The following is a 22,463-nucleotide window of genomic DNA, read 5'->3' as shown; positions in this document are numbered from 1 at the left end:
AAAAATCAGGCAACGAATTGGTTCGTGGAGTAAAAAGTTACTCTCTCAGGCTGGTAAGGAAGTATTATTGAAAAGTGTAGCGCAATCTATGCTTGCCTTTTCGATGAGTGTTTTTTTGTTACCTGAGACAGTTTGTCAGTCAATTGAGCGAACTATGAACAGGTACTGGTGGGGCAGTGGAAGAGAACGGGGAATACATTGGAAGGCATGGGACAGGTTGTGCATACAAAAAAAGTATGGTGGTATGGGTTTTAAAGTACTGAGGGCTTTTAATCTAGCAATGCTGGGTAAACAAGCATGGCGATTTTTAACAGACCCAGAAACACTCGTGGCTAAAATCTATAAGGCAAGGTATTATCTCACAACCAGTTTTACAGATGCAACTATTGGTAATTGCCCAAGTTACTGTTGGAGAAGTATAATGGCAGCCCATGCAATGGTAGCCTCAGGGGTGCGAAGGAGGATTGGGAATGGACAGACAACTTTAATATGGGGACACCCGTGGTTACGAGATAATCCTAGCCCATTGATTCAAACAGAAATGCCACAGCAATTGAGAGAGGCACGAGTTGCGGGACTAATTGATTCACAGACTCATACCTGGGATCCGCATATTTTGTCTGATTTATTTATTCCTGAGGATGTGGAGCGAATAAATATGATCCCTGTTAGTCCTGAGTATGAGGACTCATGGTATTGGATGGGTGACCCAAAGGGGACATATACAGTAAAGAATGCCTATAGGCATATTGTGGGTGAGTATGAGAATATTCCAGCGAGTTTTGATAAGGGGGTTGCAATGTGGAAAATAAAAGTCCCCCCTAAATGGAAAACTTTCTTGTGGAGAGCCATTGGTGACACTTTGCCAACAACCCTTAACTTGATATTAAAACGGGTGGAGGTCGACCCAACTTGCCCTATGTGTGGTTTAGATCAATGAAGATGTGTTGCATGCTTTAGTGCTCTGTGAATATTCTAAACTTGTTTGGAATATAACACAATTGTCTGTTATTAATATTGTTGCAGACTCGTTTACAACATGGATAAAAGGGGCTATGGCGGCATTGACGGAGGAGCAGACCCGGTTAATGATAGCAGTATTATATTATATTTGGAGAACCCGGAACTCAGCTGTCTGGAAGGGATCAATGATGCGGCCTATCCAATTGGTCAGAGTAGCCACCGTAGCGCAACAGGCGTACAGCGCTGCCCATGTTTGCCGAACCGAACCGGCACCGGCACCGGACCACTTGAACGGTCCAGGGGAGAGTGGTCTGCGATGTTATGTGGACGCAGGTTTCCGGCACGACACGGGCGAGGCTACTTACGGCATGATAGTTATAGCGTCAGATGGCTCGTTTGTGGCAGCAAGGAATGGCAAGTTACCGATTTGTTTTTCACCACTTATGGCGGAGGCCCAGGCATACAAGGAGGCTTTGTCCTGGCTACTTGAACGGGACAACACATCAGTAAGTTTACTCACGGATTGCATGGAATTGGCTACGATTATCAGGCACCATCACACGCTGATCCATTCGTACGTTGGGGTCACAGTTGACCAGTGCAGAACGTTTATGTCGTTGTTTAATCGTATTACTTTGGATTACATTTCTAGGCAGGTTAATTTACATGCGCATACTTTAGCTACGATAGCATTTACTCAGGATCAAGCTATGTACTGGGATGCTATCCCACCTGACGCTATTTCGGCTTTGATTCATTAATACAATCGCAAGATTGACCTTAAAAAAAAAAGATCAGAACAAAGCTTAATATTTCAATTATACTTTTGCATTATTGGTATGATTTAGGTCGTTATGGTATTAATACTTTTTGTATGTATTTTTATAATAGTAGAATTGTACATTACTTTACAAATTTTACACTATTATTTTTTTATCGGAAAAAATTGTTCTTACATCATTGTCAGATATGCGCGACCTAACTACAAAGTTGTTGATTATAAATATAATTACACCTGGAATCTAAAACGGTAAAACCATTTTTCAAAGAATTGACAATGTTGACATCCTATTGGCTCTAATTGAACAAGTTTACACATCAGAATTTTATCAATGCATGAAAACTTTTAAAAAATTTGTAAGTTAATTTTTACTATATCATTATAACAATATCTATTGTAACTATATATTTTGAATCATTTATTATCATCCTCTATTTACAAAAATTGTAATAATTGTCATTGAGAAACTCTCAAAACAATTTGTCTCAACAAGGAATGATTTTTTTTTTTTAAAAAATCATTGATTTCATTATTGTTGATGAAAAGTATATACCGCATTTTATTACTCTTATTAAATTAAATAAATTAGTAGCTACAGCAAAAAAAAAAAATACATATACATTTAATTAATTTAGAATTAGATATGCCACCAGTAACCTAATTGCACATGGCACACTATCAATAAAATAAAATAAAATAAAATAAAAAGAGAGATGACATGTACTGAAGATGAAAACATTGACAATGTTATCCAAAAGAGAATTAAGAAGAATTAGAGAAATTTAAACTAAAAGTAGTATTTATTTAGACTATCGCTTTAAGACTAAGCATTTAGACTAGCGTTATTACAAAGTTGCAAACATTTATTTTAGTGACAATTATAATCAATCTCTCATATATTATCTTCAATTTATATACTTTAAATTACCGATTTAAATAAACAAATTCAACATTTATTTACCTATGCATAAACATAAAAATAATCATTGGGCATTATCCGATTCGCGCAAAGCGCGTAAAAAAATTAGTTCATATATAAAAATCATGAGTTCGCAGTCACTATTTGATGATGAAAATTTCGTTATCTGTAGCCACTATTTAGATTATAAACTTTATTCTTTCGTAATAACCTACAAATTACACTAAAAAAATATTGTGCTACCAGCTTGGCCGAAAGTGTTTGTAAGAAAACAAATGCGTAATAGCCCGTAGAGTCGCAAACCACACTAAGAAGTCATTGTGCGATAAATTTATTCTTTATTACTTTAGTCTTTAGTGACAAAAAACACTTTTTGTCGATAAGATGTTGGCACAAATCAAACTCGTGATATTTAGGTACGAGAATCATAATTTGTCAATTGCCCCACCCTTTCTTGATAACAATATTGTACTTTGTTATTTGTTGTTACATCCTCCCATATTTTTAGATAGCTTGAGACTTTGAAGAAAGTAACATTTATAATAATATGATAATAACATTATAGTCTAGTGGTACAAAGTGCGTTCGATTCCGATAGGAACGATATTGACTCTTTGTACTTTAGTAGATTGAGAAAGTAATTACGAACATATACTACATTGTAACAGAGTCAATAGTACTAAAAAAAAAAAAACACACACACAAAAAGAGTAAAGAATAAAGATATGGTTAGAAAATTCTAATTTAGTAGTCAATAACATCATCTGCCAAAAAACAGGGAGAGACTCCTGGGAATGAAAATGGCATATAGTTGGTAAAACTGTAAAAGGTGGTTGCACAGCATTGGTAAGGCGCCACAGACAGCCAACTATTAGAGAGAGAGAGAGAGAGAGAGAGAGAGAGAGAGAGAGAGAGAGAGAGAGAGAGAAAAGGCACAGGGGGTGCGCACGCTAAGAAAGAGGGAGAAATGAAGAATGGACAGACTAGAAAAGGATTGGTGGCGACCAAAATGCTGCACTGGCGCACTACCACAAGGGAGTTTGAGGCCACACCAACAAAATATTGAAAACGAAAGCGCACAAAAGGGGAGAAAACATTTTCAAAAACAAGCCACAACAGTGAGAGAAATGCCCACTCTTTAAGTCTCAAGGACACTGCAATCTCACCCAAGACAAGTACCCACCATTATTCCCACCCAAGTCATCATTGCCATCAAGAATAACCAGACAACCCTCCCTTTCACACCACACAAACATCCAGTACATCCCCTTGATCACTCTTTTTCATTTTCATCCACCAAAGATCCCCCCTTTCCTTTTCTCTGTGATTTGGGGCTAATTTTGGTGTTTAGTCTCTGGTTTCTCTCTGGGTTATGAGTAAATGGTGAGGCACTGAGGGCCTGAGGGGCTATCTATTTTTGTTTTTGAACAAGTGGGGTTTCTGGGTTGTGTTTCTATTGAGTGCACAGTGGACTATAATGGGGAATTGTTGGTGTAGATGGGAACCTTCCATATACAATGCAAAGTCTGGTGAGTCCCCTCTTCTCTGTGCCCTTTTTCTTCCTCCCTTGCAATTTGGTTTTGGTGTTTGGTGAGAAAAAAAATTGTTTCTTTCCATTTATGATGCTTCACAGTTTCAGAAATCTTGCATGTTTGGATTCTAATCTTCATTAGTATCTGATCTTCACTGAGTTCTTTTCAGTTTTCATCACTGGTTTTCAGTTTCTGTTATATATACATATATTTGTTTGATTGTTTCTCTTCAATTTTGGAGAAAGATGGTTTTTTTTTTTCTGCATATGCTAAAAGTGTGGTGGGAATCTGGGAACCATGGGACTACTCATTATTTACCTCTAAGAATAAAAAAAAAAAAGTGGATTTGTTCTTTGCCCACTATTCCTCTGTGATCTTTCCCTTTTTTTCTTCTTATGTGCCTCCTTTTTACTTTCTCTTGTTCTTTCATGGTTTCCCAGAAAGTAGTTCTTTTTGTTTGGGCTTATGTAACTTTGGGAACTGAGGAACTCCATAAAAATAAGGAATTTTTTACTGTTTACAACCTTTTTCTGAGTTTGGCAATACTAGGAAACATTTTCTGTTTGGTAGTAATTTTTTGTCCAGACATAAACCCAAAGTTCACATTTTTTTATTCTCTGTGTTTGTGTAAGAAAAGGGATTGTATCATATCATAACAGCTTTCAGCTGCTATTTGGTTTCACAAATCACAACATGTGAGTCATACAGCCCTTGTTGGTCTGATGCTAATCTGAACTTTGATACTATATTGGGTTATCAGTGATAATGCACATGGGCCAAACCACACTAAAAGATTGAATCCAATCATTGTCCTGCTGTTGTAACAATGGCCTAGCAGTATTATGGTCTTGAAAAGTTAATTTCTTTTCGGTTTTATTTGTATTCTTTTGCTTTGGTTTCAGAGTCTCCAAAGGATCAGAGTCCATCGCAGAAAGAGAGGAAAGAGGAAACGAAGCTACCATCGAATCCCGAGGAAGTAGAGCACCTGCGTCGCACTTCTGGTGTGAATCCATTGATTGCGTTTACGTTTGATGAACTTGTGACCATTACTAGAAACTTTAGAAGAGACTATATGCTCGGGGGAGGAGGGTTTGGAAATGTTTACAAGGGATTCATTACCGAGGATCTAAGGGAGGGGGGGCTTCAGCCTATTACTGTGGCTGTTAAGGTTCACGATGGAGATAACAGCTATCAAGGCCACCGAGAATGGCTGGTAAAGTCTATACACATTCCAATTTCAAAGATTCGATTTTTGTAGATTACTCGTTTTGGACCGAGGCCTGAAGGGCTAAGTCCAGCACCAGGTGGCTGAAGGGCCAAGTCCAGCACACTGCCTTTCGAAAATGTGGTTCTAGCTAGAGCTTTTGGCGTAATGATAAACGTTTGATCCTAACAGCCCTCGATCTTTTACACCATCCTTGTGTTTTTTTACCAGGCCGAAGTGATATTTCTGGGGCAACTTTCTCACCCAAACTTGGTTAAACTGATTGGCTACTGCTGCGAAGATGACCACCGGGTGCTTATATACGAGTACATGGCGCGGGGTAGCGTTGAAAGCAATTTGTTTTCAAGTAAGTATCTGCGGGTTTCTTCTAGAACACGACTATAGCTTTGATATTTACTCACATTTTTTATGTGAACCAATGAGGGCTGCAGAATTGCCATCCTTCAAGAGTTCAAGAAACACGTGAGGATTGGCCAATCAAAACATTAAAAAAACGACAAGTGCTCTCTGACTCCCATTCCTACTGCCTTTATGATATCACTCTCCATTAAGCCCTACTATAATATGTATCCATTGTTCTTAGTGGCCCATGAACAGATTTATTTGATACGAAGTGGAACAGTATAATGTTCCTTTCGGGTCCATCTCTGCTCAAATAATACGTCTGGAACCTCCTCTTAAGTGAAAGTGAAAAAGGAAAAAGGAAAAGTGTTTCCATGACACCTTGGCCCGCTTGGTGGGAGGGAATAGGATATTAAGGGATAGGATCACGTTTCCTTTTGCTAACCTTGAACCATTTTCACATTTTGTGACCCTGTTGCAGTCACTAACACTCGAGCATTACTCTACGGTATTTAGCCTCTACAGAAATCCCTTTTGCGTGTTAAAGTTATGTTCTTTAGAATACGAGAAACTTAGATGCTTACTAATCTGAATTGTGTAATGTTTTTTTTTGCTGCAGGAGTATTGCCTCCACTTCCATGGTCTAACAGAATGAAGATCGCGTTTGGAGCAGCGAAAGGACTCGCGTTTCTCCATGAAGCTGAGAAACCTGTGATCTACCGTGATTTTAAGACATCTAATATTCTACTAGACCTGGTTAGTTATCAAGAACCCTACATTATATGTACCGCTTTTGCTGGAATGGAACAATAGAGCTTTTAGTGAAAAGCTAATAGTATTAGGAGATCTCTTGCCCCCTTGAATATGCATTCTTTATAGCGAGTTCCTTGGTTGGTTTAGTCTCCCTTTATAGTGAGTTGTTGCAGCAACGCCCTTGGGAGAGTTGCCCCTTGAATGGCGCCCAATAGAGCCTCGGTTGGTTTAGTCTCATCCCGTGGGATACAGGGCCCAACTGAGGCTCGAGTGGTTTAGTCTCATCCCGTGGGATGTGGGGCCCAACTGAGGTTCGACTGGTTTAGTCTCATCCCGTGGGATGTGGGGTCCTACTGAGGCTCGGTTGGTTTAGTCTCATCCCGGGGGATGTGGGGCACAACTGAGGCTCGACTGGTTTAGTCTCATCCCGTGGGATGCGGGGCCCAACTGAGGCTCGACTGGTTTAGTCTCATCCTATGCCCGTGGGATGTGGGGCCCAACTGAGGCTTGACTGGTTTAGTCTCATCCCTTGGGACGTGGGGCCCAATTGAGGCTCGGCTGGTTTAGTCTCATCCCGTGGGATGCGGGGCCCAACCAGGGCTTAGTTGTTTTAATCTCATCACGGGATTTGTTTTTTTAGTCTATACGAGTATAACACATACTCTACATTGTCTTGTCTCGCTGGCTTCGGCTTTAAATTTAATATGAATTGAACTGCAAACTTTATGAGCAGGACTACAATGCAAAGCTCTCTGATTTTGGCCTAGCAAAAGATGGACCAGTTGGGGATAAGTCTCATGTTTCTACTCGAATCATGGGAACTTACGGTTATGCTGCCCCCGAATATATCATGACAGGTACCTCGTTATTCCCACTAGAATTCAGCAATCCCCGTCAAGTTGGAACATATCCGTGTTCAATTTCTCCTCGTCTTTCATTCACTTCATAAAGCGAAAAATGAGTCATTTCAATACTATTTTCGTCGTGTAGGCCATCTGTCTCCAAGAAGCGACGTGTACAGCTTTGGCGTTGTGCTTCTCGAGCTCCTCACAGGAAGAAAATCCTTAGACAAATCGAGACCTGCGAGGGAACAGAACCTCACAGACTGGGCTGTGCCATTGCTCCGCGAGAAGAAAAAGCTGCTCGCCATCGTCGATCCAAGGCTGGATGGAGATTATCCCGTCAAGGCGGTTCACAAGGCGGCGATGTTGGCCTATCACTGCCTAAATCGCAACCCGAAAGCGCGGCCCCTGATGCGAGACATCGTGGACTCTCTGGAGCCACTGCAGGTCCCCTGTGAAGCTCCTGCTGATAAACCTGTCATGACTGTGATTACTGAGAGTGCAAATGGAGTTGTTGTCAAAGAACAGTTGCCCAGTTAATCTGATGTTGTTTTTTTCAAGAAACATTCTCATGTGTTAACATATATCTTTGTATCATGTGCAAATTTTCAAACTTATATAAACAAAGAAGCTAAAGGTCCATATGTTCCAGTTCTTGGACTTGTATTCTCTTTATAGTACTAGTGACTCTGTTACACTGTTACAGTGTAGTATCTGTTTCATAACTACTTTCTCAACCTACCGAAACACAAAGAGTTAATACGGCCTTCGAGAAAGTCACTTCATGCTACTTGATCATAAAATCTTTGGCAAATATCACTCTTATATAATTATTACCTACAAATCACATATAAAATATAAATTGCACTATAAAAATTATGTGTGACGAACTTGATTGAGAGTGTTTGATACAAATGGTATATTTACTTTGTATGGTAGCTCAACCTAAAACAAGGAAACTTTTCAAAAATTTGCTTTGTGGCAGGTAGGAATTAGGAAATACCCACTATGTATTTTCTTAATTATTAGTTTTAAACAATTAATAAAATTCAAAAAGAAACCATATACATTGAAATTGAAAATGCATAATAAAATATAAAATACTATAAATTAATTATATTTTTTGAAAACAAAATCAACCATTAAAGAAGAATGATCAACTTCGATTACTTTACAAAGTTGAGTATTCTTAAAATTGTTGTCTAAATATTCAAGAGTGTTATGATCGCACAACCCAAAATATCAAAACGTCAACATCCTTCATGCATATATGACAACATAATGTGTTTATAGTTAGGAAGTTATTAGTTGGTTGTAACTTCCAAACTTGTATTTTCTAATTCAAACAAAGCAATGAACAAATCTCATCATCATTATCCATACATTTCATCTACTAGATACTCTTGACAAACAACTATTTTTTACTGAAACTTTTTGAGACTAGATTGGTCCAAGACCAATTCACATTGATTTTGAAGTATTTTTTTTTAAAAAACAGTTAGTTCATCAATTATGCATAGTTTAATATGTTTTTGTGCAGCTTAATGTGAAAAATTAGTATTGAATAAATCTATTGATTATTCTTGACATCTAATCATTTTATACTGTGAAACTTTTTAAAACTAGATTGATTCAAGACCGATTCACTTTAAATTTTTAAATTTGAGGTAATTTCGAAAACAGGAAACAACATCAAGGAAAACAGGATTTCCAAGAGTTTGGGGTTCATTTTAATATTTAAGCTAATTAAAGGGGTGGATAACTAGAATTCATTGTCAAAATATTTACTCAAGTGGGGGCAGCAATCTACCAAAGTTCTAGAGTGTTCTGAAGGAACGACAAAACTAAACGGCCGTTAACGATTGGGGAGGGGGAACTCCGAACTGACAAGGATGAACGGTCGAGATGGGTTTAGAACCTTCAGGAGTATACGATGGCCGTCTATTATCCGCACCCTGCACCCATACTCGCCTCGTGCACTCCAGATTATATAATAAACCTAATCGTATCCTCTACTCACTCTCCGAGCCTCAACGACTCTACTGTCTAGCATCCTTCTCATCGGATAAACCCTAACTCAGCCTCCGCTTTCCGGTGAGTCTCAGCTCCGGTACCTCGCTAAATACGCTTATAAGTCGTGCGTGTAGATATGCATGCCTTCATGTGAAATGTTGTTGATAGACTTTGCGTTGTTTTTTATCGAAAGTGTTTTATTTCTTATTGTTTAATGTGGTTAATTTGAGGTCCTGTTTGCTTGGATATTATGATGTTTTATGCCATGGTGTTTGCCTAGATGTGTTTGTTTAATCGGTGAAGAAAATGGAGCCTAGTAATTTTTCATTTCTGGACTGAAAAAATATGTATTCGTCAATGGAGGCGTAGTTTAAGCTATGAAATGGATCCTTATCTAGTACTCGTAAGCTTGGAATATATCAGTATTCAACCAGTTAAGCTCTTATTTAGGAGATAGTATAATACGCTGCGCAGTTTTTAAAAATAGGTTCATTTTAGCTGAAAGTTGACGTTGTGTTTGATGTAGTTTTGTGAAATGTAAAATGAGGAAGTCAATGGAAGAAATTAATGTTGCTCTATCACCTCCCAAGGGATTTTATGGAAATGATTACTGTTAAAACTTCAGAGTTCGGACAATCTTTATAGAATTGAGTATTTGTGGGTTTGGATACTTAGGTTAATCTTCTTGTGGTTGGAATGGCTGATGGCATAGAGTAATCTTAATTCATGGAGCAAGTATTTGATAAATTTGCTTGTTTTCCTTTTAGGTGCAAATGGCTTCTACCTTTGCTGGCATGTCTTCAGCTGGTTCATTGGCTGCTCCTAGCAGCTGCATGAAGGACAACAGGCTTGCAATTTCTTCAAATAAGTTGTCATCTCTTGCTTCTATATCTTCAAGCTCCTTTGGGAGGAGGAAAAATGTTGTTCTACGCAAAACACGCCCTTGCCAAATAACAGCTGCAGCCAAGGAGTTGTATTTCAATAAGGATGGATCAGCTATTAAGAGGCTCCAAGTAAGTATTGTTTTTGACTATGCTTGTGGTTTTTTGTTTTTTTGCTGGACTGTTGTTAATGTTATTTTTTTTGCTGTTCCAGATCGGTGTTAATAAGCTTTCTGATCTAGTTGGGGTCACACTTGGTCCCAAGGGAAGGAATGTTGTTCTTGAGAGCAAGTATGGTGCTCCAAAAATTGTCAATGATGGAGTTACTGTGGCCAGAGAGGTATATATGATCTGAACCAGTACTCTGTTTTTTTAGTAGTGGTGCATTCTGCTTTATTATGTTTAGCAATTAAGTTTTATGTTATCAAACTCAGGTGTTTTCCACAGTTACGAATTATACATTTTAAAAAATTTTCTAGTAATAAAAATGGATTTGGGTTGGCACTGTAACAAATTATACCTATTGTTTTCCATTTACTGATAGGTAGTGGTGATATATTTTTGGTCTGTCCCATTATTTTCTATACTGTAGACTTAGATATTTCTGTCCTTTTTTGGTTCTGAAGTAAGTTAAGTGCAATAACTCTGACTATGATAATCTCTTATAGGTTGAGCTGGAGGATCCTGTGGAGAACATAGGTGCTAAGCTGGTGAGACAAGCTGCAGCCAAAACCAATGACTTGGCAGGTGATGGGACAACAACATCTGTTGTTCTTGCACAAGGCCTAATTGCTGAAGGTGTCAAGGTATATATGAAAAATTCACAGGTTGCTTCAAATTATATGGACATGCTGTAATTAATGGAACTCTTTTTATACAAATTGATATTCTGTTTGCAGGTTGTTGCAGCTGGTGCAAACCCTGTCTTGATCACTAGAGGAATTGAGAAGACCACAAAAGCTTTAGTGTCTGAGCTGAAAAACATGTCAAAAGAGGTAAATAAGCTATCACTTCACTTGTGCCAAGTGATTGATATTGTCCAGCTTATATCTGTTTACCAGAGATGTAGTAGTAGTAGTAGAAAGGGTTAAAAGGCAAATGGCAAACCAAAACTTTGTGTTGCTGAACGTTACATTCCTAACTATTCTTCTTTTTGGTGGTTTATAGGTGGAAGACAGTGAACTAGCAGATGTGGCTGCAGTGAGTGCTGGGAACAACTATGAAGTGGGAAATATGATTGCTGAAGCCATGAGCAAAGTTGGTAGGAAGGGAGTTGTGACTCTAGAAGAGGGGAAAAGTGCTGAAAACAGTCTACGTGTTGTAGAAGGAATGCAATTTGATAGAGGTTACATTTCACCATACTTTGTAACTGATAGTGAGAAAATGGCTGTTGAATATGATAACTGTAAGGTATGTGGTTTTCTTTGAATTTCAGTGTTCATTAATTGTTTAAATGCATGTCTGAAGTATGGTTTGTTGATATGTAATGATAACTATGTTGGTGCAGTTACTACTGGTTGACAAAAAAATAACAAATGCAAGGGATCTTATTAATGTATTGGAAAGTGCCATCAGAAGTGGTTTTCCCATTCTGATAATTGCTGAAGATATTGAACAAGAAGCTCTTGCAACCTTGGTGGTGAATAAACTTAGGGGTGCATTGAAGGTTGCTGCTCTCAAAGCTCCTGGTTTTGGTGAACGGAAATCCCAGTATCTTGATGATATAGCAATTCTTACTGGAGGTATTTCTGGCATATCTTTCTTATGTATCCTTGTGCACTGTGTGGATTCAATCTGTTCTGCATCTCAGTTTTCGGTTTTGGTTACTTGCTGCAGGAACTGTAATTAGGGAAGAGGTTGGCCTTAGCTTAGACAAGGCTGACAGTGATGTCCTTGGTCATGCTGCCAAGGTAGTCCTAACTAAGGACTCTGCGACAATTGTTGGCGATGGCAGCACCCAGGAAGAAGTCAGTAAGCGTGTTGCACAGATTAAAAACCTTATTGAGGTGATGTTTTTCACTTATGCAGTTGGTGGATACAGTTATTTATAAATTATAATCTATTAGCCAGCCTCCTTTAATCTAATTTTATATGATTCTTCAAGCAGGTTGCAGATCAAGATTATGAGAAGGAAAAGCTAAACGAAAGAATTGCAAAATTATCAGGAGGTGTTGCTGTCATTCAGGTTAATAGAACTTTGAAGTATTTATATCATCTTAACTTTTGTGTTGATAAGCAAGTTAGTGCTAAATTGTTTGGTTTCAATTGCATATTGAAGGTTGGTGCACAAACTGAAACAGAACTAAAAGAAAAGAAACTTCGAGTGGAAGATGCCTTGAATGCAACAAAGGTGAGTGGTGTCGCTTGGTCTACCCTTTTGGTTATAGCTTTTATTCTTGGGATAGTGGTATGATGAGTGCTAAATGATATTTCATACCATGACTTTCAGGCTGCTGTTGAGGAAGGCATTGTTGTTGGGGGTGGATGCACTCTTTTGAGGCTTTCTTCAAAAGTTGATGCCCTTAAGGAGAGCCTTGAGAATGATGAGGAGAAGGTAAGTCTCTGTTTCTCATTTTTCTCAGTTTTGTGTATAATGTCTGAGGCTGAGCTATTGTTTGGACATCACATTTAGTTGGAAGTATTTTTAATGGAATCAAATGTGGTAACAGGTTGGAGCCGATATTGTCAAAAGAGCATTGAGTTACCCTTTGAAGTTGATTGCAAAAAATGCTGGTGTTAATGGAAGTGTTGTTAGTGAGAAGGTACACATATTTTGTGTGAACTAATTAGCATTATTATCTTGATCCTCTAGCTTGTTTTTTGTCCGCTATGTTTCTATTCATTTTGCTGTTAGCATAATTATCTATATAATTGGATTTTGATTTTTAGGTGCTTTCAAGTGACAACCCAAAATATGGATACAATGCTGCGACAGGCAACTATGAAGACTTGATGGCTGCTGGAATTATTGATCCAACCAAGGTAATATTTTCTATTATTTGGTCGCTTCGCACAAGATTTGGCTCTTCAATTTGCAGTAAGATGTCTCTCTCCCCCCCCCCCCCCCCCTCCACCCCCACCCCAACCCCAAATAAACTGAAATGTTAATGTTAGTCTGGCATCTATAAATAGTAATAATAACTAGGAATGTCTAGTTCTAATTCATCAATATTCCTCCCAAAGTAATGAATGCTCCATTTTTATACATAGGATTGGCCTATGTAGTAACTTCATGGATTGTTGAAGCCCGATGATAATTAACTTTTGATATTGGGAAAATTCAAACTTTTGTCCGTTCTGTTTCAGGTGGTGAGATGTTGTTTAGAGCATGCTGCATCTGTGGCAAAGACATTCTTGATGTCAGATTGTGTGGTGGTTGAGATAAAGGAGCCCGAACCAGTCATGGCTGGGAACCCCATGGATAACTCCGGTATCTGCTCCATCTGAAATTCTTATATTTAGTTGCAAAGAGTTCCTTAATTTGATTACTGAGATTCTTCTGTGATTTCCTTTCTCAGGATACGGTTACTAGGTAAGATCAACAGAGTTGGAGACATGGCATGAATGACGTATAAGGATCTGGCTCCGGGATGGATAATAAAAACCACAAAGCTGTGTAATTGGCTGCCGAAGCAGTTTTTGTAAATCTAGTTGTTATTCTTTATGGAAGAATGTAAAAATCCTGGCAGGGTTTTAGCCTTCCAGGGTGCGGTGAGAGAAAATTGCTAGACTTGCAACGCATTGTACGATTTGATGACAGCATTATAGGATGTTTACACTCCATTTTCTCTACCCCTTATGTTTTTTTATACTCTCTTTCTCTTATAACGGTTACTGCTGCATATATTTACCAAGTATTTTAGTGTTAATATTGTGTTAAAGAAAAAATACGGACCGTATTTCTGAAGTAACGACATAACAGTCTAAAGTCAGAACAATCAAACAATCAGTCCTCGTAAATTAGAAATTAGAACCTAGAAGTTGTACCATTGGATATCTCTTTTTGATTCCAAGAATGTCTACGGTTGATACACGAAGCCAAAGCCACTCTTAGGCTTCCACGTGGCACCACAGATTTCGATCACTCATTGGGAGCCACTAGTCACTACTACTCCCATAACCACTTTAGCAGCTTCCTGAAACAGAAGACCAAAGAGTAATCTCTTGCTTTCATTCTCGAGCACAAACACAAACACATAGTGAGCAGAGCAATCTAATCAGTCAGTCTACTAATCCTCCATGGCTTCAACAAGCTGCACATCCCTGTGTTCTTCTTCCCCAGTACGAAGAATCAGTTCCCGCAAGCAAACCTCCTCATCTTTGTGTTCTTTGCTGAAGCTCACCCAGTCGTCCGTGAATCTCCCATTTCTGAGCAGCAGTTTCTGCAATTCCCGCCCAGCTTCGGCGCTCAAGGCCTCGAAAACGGAGGCAGCTAAGGCGGAAAGTGAAGGCAATGAAGAGGAGGAGGAGAAGTACGAAGAGTATGAGGTGGAGATAGTGAAGCCGTACGGGCTAAAATTCGCTAAGGGCAGAGATGGTAGGACTTACATTGATGCCATTGCACCTGGAGGATCAGCTGATAAGACTGGAGCCTTCACTGTTGGGGATAGGGTTATTTCCACCAGGTGTTTCTTCAATTTTCTCTTTGTTTTTCATCTACTTTTTCTCTGTGGTTGCCTTTGATCAGTGAAACAAAACAAAATGAATTTTAGAATCGAGGCAACTTTTCCCATTCCCATAGAGGGAAACAGAACTTAGAGTTTGGGGAAACTCGATTGCTTTTATTGATAATGTTGTTGAATTACCTAAATTTGTAGCATCTATGAAGTGGTTTAGTTCTATTAGGCCTAGCATTGAGATGGGGATATATGTATCTGACCTATTGCCCATGTGAGGCTCATAAAAGTGTTTTGTTATGCCAGCACATGCTTTATCCCTTTCTGATGAAATTTAGAATTGCACATTCATCTTGATGTGATTATGATTGGGAAGTGCAGTGCAGTATTTGGAGATGAAATATGGCCTGCTGCAGAATATGGTAGAACAATGTATACAATCCGGCAGAGAATTGGTCCATTGCTGATGAGAATGGAGAAAAGATATGGTAAGTTAGCTCTTCTTATAAGGACTAAAGTGGATTCTCTCTTCGCTCTCTTTTTTCTAGATGATACACTGAGACATCACTTGAATTGTCTCTCCAAATTGTTACTCGTGATTATGTCAAATCTGTTGTGTCCTCTCTCCTCGTAAACCTGTACTGGATTATATTCAAAATTATTGCATGTGTTTAAAATTTTGCTACTGCCTTTTATTATATTGTCAGGAAAGATGGAGACTATTACAGGTGAGTTGTCAGAAAAGGAAATTATTCGACAAGAAAGGAATGCTGGTTTCATTAGTGACAGGGTGAGAGAGATTCAGGTGAGTACTATATATTTTCAAATGTACAGCATAGACCCATGCTCAAGTTATTCATTTATTTTTCGATCTCAGTCTTCACTCTGTAGTCTGTATTGATATATATGCAATGTTATGTTCGATCTCAGTTGGCAAATGCAATGAAGAAAAGAGAACAGAAAGAGCAACGAGAAAAGGATCTCCGGGATGGACTGCAGCTGTACAAGTAAGAGCTTGCGTGGCCTCATTCTCAGCATTTTTGCGAAAGATTTTTATAGCATTTTCATTTTTGCGGGCTTTGCACACTCATTACTGAAGGGTTTGGTTTCCTCTGATGCAATAGGAATGCAGACATTTCTAATGTTTTTCTGAACTATTGGATATCTGATGTCTTTACTTTCTTTTTCATCTCTTGATGGGTGAAGGAGTGCCAAATATGAAGAAGCATTGGAGAAATTCGAGTCTGTTTTAGGTTCACGACCAGATCCAACTGAAGCTTCTGTAGCAAATTACAACGTTGCATGTTGTTATTCTAAGCTTAATCAGGTACTGTATTATTTGACTCATACAAGAAATGTACTGCTTCTTCATATGAATTTCTAAGAATAGATCATTTTATCTTCTTCTAAATTGTCTACCTTAAAGTACCTATGCTTTTATTGTAAACATTGACACCTTTTATCTGTCTTATGATAGATACAAGCTGGGTTGTCTGCTTTGGAGGATGCATTGCAAGCAGGATTTGAAGATTTCAAGGTAACTAGTGATATCAACATCTATTGTGGATTGAGCATAATATACATATAAAAAATGTATAGTTTTACTATCAGCTTAAACTTTTAGTTGAGACAGTACATATCCTTCAATTGAAGGTGACTACTCCGAGTTTAATTGCTTCATGTTTCCAGAGAGTCAGAACAGACCCTGATCTTGCTGGTCTAAGAGCATCTGAGGACTTCGAACCTCTTCTCAAGAAATTCGATGAATCATTCATCAATGAAAACGCGATCAACGCCCTTAAATCGTTGTTCGGATTCAACAAAAAGTAGAGCCAGCAATTCAATGTGCACGTTTGAATTCAAGCATGAGCTCACAACAAGATCAAGATATCTGTCAGCTAAGGCTTCTGGACCCACTATATATACACATTGGCTTCTTCTAATCTGCTTAGAGCTAGCTAGAAATGAATTCTGAAAGAGAATGAGATTATTTTGTGCATGTTAACTGTTTGTTTCTACTGTATTCTTAGTGAATCTTGTGTACCTATTTTAGATGAAGAGTTGAAAGAAACTAATAAAATTATCATTACAGATCCCTCAATGTTCTTTACTTCTCTGTCACTCTTATATAATCTGATACATATGATGATGTGAAATTCATATCTAACATTTAATGTCAAAATTCTTATTAGAGATTCCCAAGAATGTTACATTATCTCAAAAACATTGCTTGAACCAACAAAAACTTAGTCAAACTTTGCTGTTGACAAGACATTAACTTTCCCATGATTTTCCCAGACATTGTTTTCTCAGAACAAAGAAGAAAGGACAGACCATCATAACTTATTGACATAGACTCACCCACAACCCACTAGTCAACCACTAAAACCAAAATCTTGTTTAATTCTTATAAGAAGAGATACAATTCATTGACTTGGCTTCATCTGTTTTGGTCACAATGATAATATTCTTTTTGTAATGATTCCAATAATAATATCTGCTCTGATAACAATGGTAATAGTTTTTTACTACATTTCACATCAAGAATGATTCGAATAAGAATGTGCTACTTGCACAGGCTATGATGTGTTTGATATCGAACAAGCACTAAGCAATGGCCAAACCACACCTGCTAGTGCTATCTGTTTTCTTGAATTTCTTTGCTTCTTTATGCTGTCCTGATGATCAACAGCAGTTCCTTCTCGAGTTCAAATCCGCCTTCCTTAAAAGCGTCAACTCATCCTCTTCAAACGGAATCTTTGTTTATGGATTAGAGACGTGGAATTCCACGTCTGATTGCTGCAGTTGGGAGAGGGTCATATGCAAGCCCCGCAGAAATTCAAGAACTGTCACGGGTCTCCATCTCGACTCTCTCGTGGCCACGACGCCATCTGAGGAGGGGCCCGGGGTGGTGGTAAACGCGGCGGTTATGACACCCCTTTGTGGTATAAGATCCTTGATGCTGCTAGACTTGTCCTCGACCATATACAGGGAGAAATTCCAGGCAAGGAATTGGGAAATCTGACCAATTTGGTTCACCTTGACCTGATGCAGAACAACTTTAGTGGCTCGATTCCTCCACGGATCTTTCACTTGAGGTACCTGCAATATCTTGACTTGAGCGGTAATCAGTTAACCGGGGAGTTGAGTCCCGAGATTGGAAATCTTGAAAACCTGCAGGCACTGAAGCTCGATGATAATCTCCTTGGCGGGAACATCAGCATGGAGATTGGAAACCTTAAAAAGTTGCAGATGTTGTCTCTCAGAAACAATAAGGTTTCTGGTGCAATTCCAGTGTCAATACTCAATTTAAAGGAGCTGCAAGTATTAGACTTGAGGGAAAACCATATGGCAGACCAGATTCCAGCCGAGATTGGAAGCTTGTCCAATCTGACAACGCTAGCCTTGAGCAAGAACAAGTTTACCGGTGTAATCCCATCATCAATACACAACTTGAGCAGGCTGGAGACTCTTCGGCTCGAAAACAACAATCTCACAGGAGAAGTTCCATCCTGGTTATTCGGGATCAAGTCTCTGCAGAATCTGTCTCTCGGTGGGAATTCACTGAAATGGAATAACAATAACAATGCCAGGATAGTGCCTGAGTGCAAGTTATTGCAGCTCTCTCTTCAATCCTGTGGGCTCGAGGGAGAAATCCCGGATTGGATTTCGACACAGAAAACTTTGGGTTACATGGATTTGAGCAGGAACAACCTCAGTGGAACATTCCCACAATGGCTTGCAGAGATGGAGGTTGGGAGTATCATTCTGTCAGAAAACAATTTCACAGGTTCTCTTCCTCCTCAGCTATTCCATTCCAGAAGTTTATCCATTCTTGACCTTTCAAGAAACAGATTCTCAGGAAAGCTCCCAGAGAATATTGGAAATGCTACTGCCATTATGTTTCTCATTTTGGCTAACAACCAGTTTTCGGGAACAATCCCTGTTTCCCTCTCGAACATTTATCGTTTGCTGTTGTTGGACTTATCGAAAAACAGATTTTCTGGTGATACATTCCCAGTTTTTGATCCCAGTGGCTTACTTGCATATGTGGATTTATCCTCTAATGATCTTTCAGGAGAAATCCCTTTAAGCTTTCCTCAAGAAACCAAGATTCTTGCCTTGGGAAACAATAGATTTTCTGGACCATTGCCCAGAAATCTGAGTAATATGAGCATGCTTGAACATCTTGATCTCCATGACAACAAGATCAGTGGAGAACTCCCCGAATTCATCACCCAAATGTCGTCTCTTCGCAGTCTAAATCTGAGAAACAATCTCCTCCGGGGCTCAGTACCAACCGGGCTGTCCAGAATGGAAAAACTACAAATCTTGGATTTGTCAGACAACAGCTTCACCGGAAAAATCCCAAAGGAGGTAGGGAATCTGATGGGAATGATCAACACACCGACCACATTTTCATCGCTTCTGGACTTGTTCACTTTCAAGATTGAGTACACAGACTTGAACGTGATCTGGAAGAGAACGATCCAAGGGATTTCATCGGGCGCTGCCAGTGATATCTATTCTTGGTTGGACTTGTCAAGCAATGGATTCTCAGTTGAAATCCCGCCATCTTTAGGCAACCTTAAAGGCTTGAAGATGCTGAACATCTCCTTCAACAACCTGTCTGGGACAATCCCCTCGAGCTTTGGTGGTCTCGAGAGCATCGAGAGCTTAGACTTGTCCCACAACGCCATCTCGGGCTCAATCCCGCAATCTTTCGTGAAGCTGCAAGAACTGAGCACTCTGGATGTCAGCAATAATCGCCTCAGCGGTAAAATCCCAGCAGGTGGACAGATGGACACCTTCACCAATCCAACATATGCCAACAACAGTGGACTCTGTGGGTTCCAAATTCAGGTGCCATGTCCACAGGACTTGCCACCTTCAAGTGCAGAACAACCTGAGACCATTAATGTATGGTTTGTGTGGGAAGGAATGCTGATTGGGTTCCCATTTGGTCTGTTTTTATCAGTCTTTATCCTGTTCCTCACTGGCTTTTTCATCCCCAAAAAAGCCACAGATTCCAGCCGGCGCCTCCGAAGAACACCAACTCAGAACAGTTCTTTGTCAGCTAGGATCACAAGACGGGATTTACCCAGTTCACATCTTTAGATAGTAGTGACTGTGGGTTTTTTCGTCACTCAAAAAAGATGACAGATGAGAGGAGGCAATGTGCATTGTAGAAGCAAAACCATCCATCTTTAGCCAACAAAACTACCAAAAATAGATCCATAAGTAAAAGAACAATGCATCTGAATGCTAGTGAAAGGATATTGTATATATATAGTAATGCTATCATGACTAGGTACAAGGTATTTGTTCTGTTGTATTCTTATATATGCTCAACCGTGAGGGTATTGCCAATAATCAACAACTACAATTTTCTATAATCATAAGAATATGTGTCTATTTGCCCGCATGGGCAGCTCAACTGGTCATACGGGTGAAGTTTGGGAAGAATGACCAGGTATCTCACCAGCGGCAGTGTAGGAGTAACCACTCAAAGTGAGTGGGCTCTTTGTGGGCAGTAAACAAAGGTCTAGCCTTTATGGTTTGGGCGGAGTGTGAAGGGCCCTTAGGGTTGGGGATTCAACCTTTTGGTCCTAGACTTATTGGAGCGTGGACAGTTTTCATCCTCCATAATAAAATTTGCCAATTTGTGGCCACGTTTATTGGTCGATAGACACTTTTGGTCCTCCGTCACTTGTGCCGTTTGTTGACCGTGAAAATGAAGGGTATTTCTGTCTTTTTATGTCTTCTTCTTCTGATAGTCAACTGTCTTTATCTGTTGACCGAGGAGAGTCAGCTAGCTACATCTCTCATCTCCATTTCTACAAACACCTTGCGAGCGTGAAGGCGTCAGTAACATTCGGACGTATCACGCAACGACTTCAATTGGCTGGTCGCTCTGGGTGAGGCCGCGGATGAAGGCGTTCCAGTCATTGGTGCAGACTAAGGGGATGCGCCGGAAAATGAAGGCATCGTATTGGAAGCTACTGCCGGAAGACATGTTTGTTCACAGCTGCAACCGTCACAGCTGCCATCGACTGCCACCGCCGTGTTGAAGTCTCTGATCTAAAAAAAGTCTCGGTCTCACCACCTCCGCCGCCACCAAAAGATCAGTTACTGTCAAGAGCCAGAGCACCCCAGCTGGTCAGCTTTTAGTTATCGAGCCAGAGCTTATAACCCTCCACCGACGGTATCTCCCTCGCGAATCTTCCAACAGAGTCAACATCTCCTCTGTCTCCACCAAATTCGCCCATTCCGATAGATTGTTTTTGTGTCTATAAATCAAAGTATCTGATTTTTTCTTTTTTTTTTTTGTTCACTTTTCCCGATTCGAGAAGGGCTCTTGAGAGAGTGAGGTGTGGAAGGATTTGTGGTTGAAGATAATTTATGTCGGCAAGGTCAGGTCTGGATTGGGTTCTGCATTTGGGGCTTTTTTGTTGAAGCTCTGGCTTGTTGTTTCTGTGATGGATTTGTGTGGATTTTGCAGGACTTGTTCTACAAACGATGATCGAGCATTAGCTAGCCTTTTTCAGCTTGAGGACCAAACCCTAAAACCTTATCGCAATAGGCAAGCGCGGAAGGCGCAGCCGTGAACTCACACGCCGACGTTGTTTCTTCAGCAGCCGTCGTGGATTGCCGCAATCCAACAGCCCCCAAACACAATCCTAACACCCTAATCGCTTCTCTCCGGCAATCCAACAGCCCCCAAACACAATCCTAACACCCTAATCGCTTCTCTCCGGCAATCCAACAGCCCCCAAACACAATCCTAACACCCCAATCGCTTCTCTCCGGCAATCCACCAGCCCCCAAACACAATCCTAACACCCCAATCGCTTCTCTCCTCCCCAGAACAACTGGCCGTTGCTGTTCCTCGCCGGAGAGTAGAGTGTCTTGGGGGATTCCACATAATATGGTGTACATTAACACTCACTGCCGGCGGATGAGGCAGATTACAAGAAGAACACCTAAAAATACATCTTTGCCCTTCATTTTCACGGTCAATAGACGCTTTCACTGATGGAGGATTAAAAGTGTCCAACGACCAATAAGCATGGCTACAAATTGGCAAATTTTATTATGGAGGATGAAAAAATCTAGGACCAAAAATGGAATTAACTCTATAGTAAAGTAATGCTATCATGATTAGGTTTGCTTCATTTTCTATTCATCTACTAGTATTTGAGCCCGTGCGATGCACGGAATGGATTTGTTGTAATATATTAAGAATATTTGGATCGATATATAATTATTTAAATTAAAACATCAAATATTATATAGTGCAATTGAAGGTATGGTTTAGATTATTTATGTGTTTTTATGTTATTAATTGCTCAAATTAATAGCTAATATGTAGATGTACGCATGCGGTGCTGTAACTTTGGAGATTTTATTTATCATTGTTCAGTACTTTTATAAATTAGTCAAATGTGCTCGTTCTCTAGCAACTCAGTTATAAAAATGAATTGATATCCTAATTTATTTGTATGAAAAATATATTTTTTGTCTAGATATATAGCAATTTTGACATTTAAAAAAATATAATATCACAAATTGTATTTACATACTATTGAAACCTCG

General features: G+C 39.4%; 3 protein-coding genes, 1 long non-coding RNA gene and 1 pseudogene across 7 annotated transcripts in view; 4 read left to right on the top strand and 1 right to left on the bottom strand.

Moving 5' to 3' along the window:
* LOC109152393 overlaps positions 1–13,551 on the bottom strand; it is a 20,848-nt gene extending 7,297 nt beyond the window's left edge. Inside the window, exon 1 of the long non-coding RNA XR_002049382.1 lies at positions 13,458–13,551. This is a non-coding gene — a long non-coding RNA (uncharacterized LOC109152393). The remainder of the gene's footprint in view (positions 1–13,457) is intronic.
* Positions 3,589–8,023, top strand: LOC109152392 (probable receptor-like protein kinase At5g56460). Its single transcript, XM_019300051.1, has 6 exons — positions 3,589–4,192; positions 5,098–5,408; positions 5,631–5,766; positions 6,382–6,518; positions 7,249–7,372; positions 7,506–8,023. The coding sequence occupies exons 1-6, from the start codon at positions 4,141–4,143 to the stop codon at positions 7,895–7,897; spliced, it is 1,152 nt and encodes a 383-aa protein (XP_019155596.1). The 5' UTR covers positions 3,589–4,140; the 3' UTR covers positions 7,898–8,023.
* Positions 9,324–14,043, top strand: LOC109152391 (ruBisCO large subunit-binding protein subunit beta, chloroplastic). Of its 4 annotated transcripts, XM_019300050.1 has the most exons (16): positions 9,324–9,451; positions 10,138–10,383; positions 10,466–10,591; positions 10,920–11,057; positions 11,151–11,246; positions 11,419–11,661; positions 11,759–11,993; positions 12,088–12,257; positions 12,359–12,436; positions 12,530–12,601; positions 12,701–12,805; positions 12,921–13,013; positions 13,141–13,233; positions 13,558–13,681; positions 13,770–13,798; positions 13,831–14,043. In XM_019300050.1, exons 2-15 carry the CDS (start codon positions 10,144–10,146, stop codon positions 13,781–13,783), a joined length of 1,827 nt encoding a protein of 608 aa, XP_019155595.1. In that variant the 5' UTR covers positions 9,324–9,451; positions 10,138–10,143; the 3' UTR covers positions 13,784–13,798; positions 13,831–14,043. The 4 variants fall into 4 exon arrangements, with proteins under 4 accessions (XP_019155595.1, XP_019155592.1, XP_019155593.1 ...); XM_019300047.1 differs by having other exon boundaries at positions 13,770–14,043; XM_019300048.1 differs by having other exon boundaries at positions 9,330–9,467; positions 13,770–14,043.
* Positions 14,044–14,356: 313 nt separating this feature from the next.
* On the top strand, positions 14,357–16,960 carry LOC109152439. Its single transcript, XM_019300134.1, has 7 exons — positions 14,357–14,876; positions 15,249–15,355; positions 15,575–15,672; positions 15,798–15,874; positions 16,074–16,194; positions 16,345–16,404; positions 16,557–16,960. The coding sequence occupies exons 1-7, from the start codon at positions 14,491–14,493 to the stop codon at positions 16,695–16,697; spliced, it is 990 nt and encodes a 329-aa protein (XP_019155679.1). The 5' UTR covers positions 14,357–14,490; the 3' UTR covers positions 16,698–16,960.
* Positions 16,961–17,052: 92 nt separating this feature from the next.
* Positions 17,053–22,063, top strand: LOC109152438 (annotated as a pseudogene).
* The last annotated feature ends 400 nt before the right edge of the window (positions 22,064–22,463 follow it).

Source organism: Ipomoea nil, unplaced genomic scaffold, assembly GCF_001879475.1.
Source record: "Ipomoea nil cultivar Tokyo-kokei standard unplaced genomic scaffold, Asagao_1.1 scaffold2403, whole genome shotgun sequence".
NCBI lineage: Eukaryota > Viridiplantae > Streptophyta > Magnoliopsida > Solanales > Convolvulaceae > Ipomoea > Ipomoea nil.
This window is presented reverse-complemented; position numbering and strand designations above follow the sequence as displayed.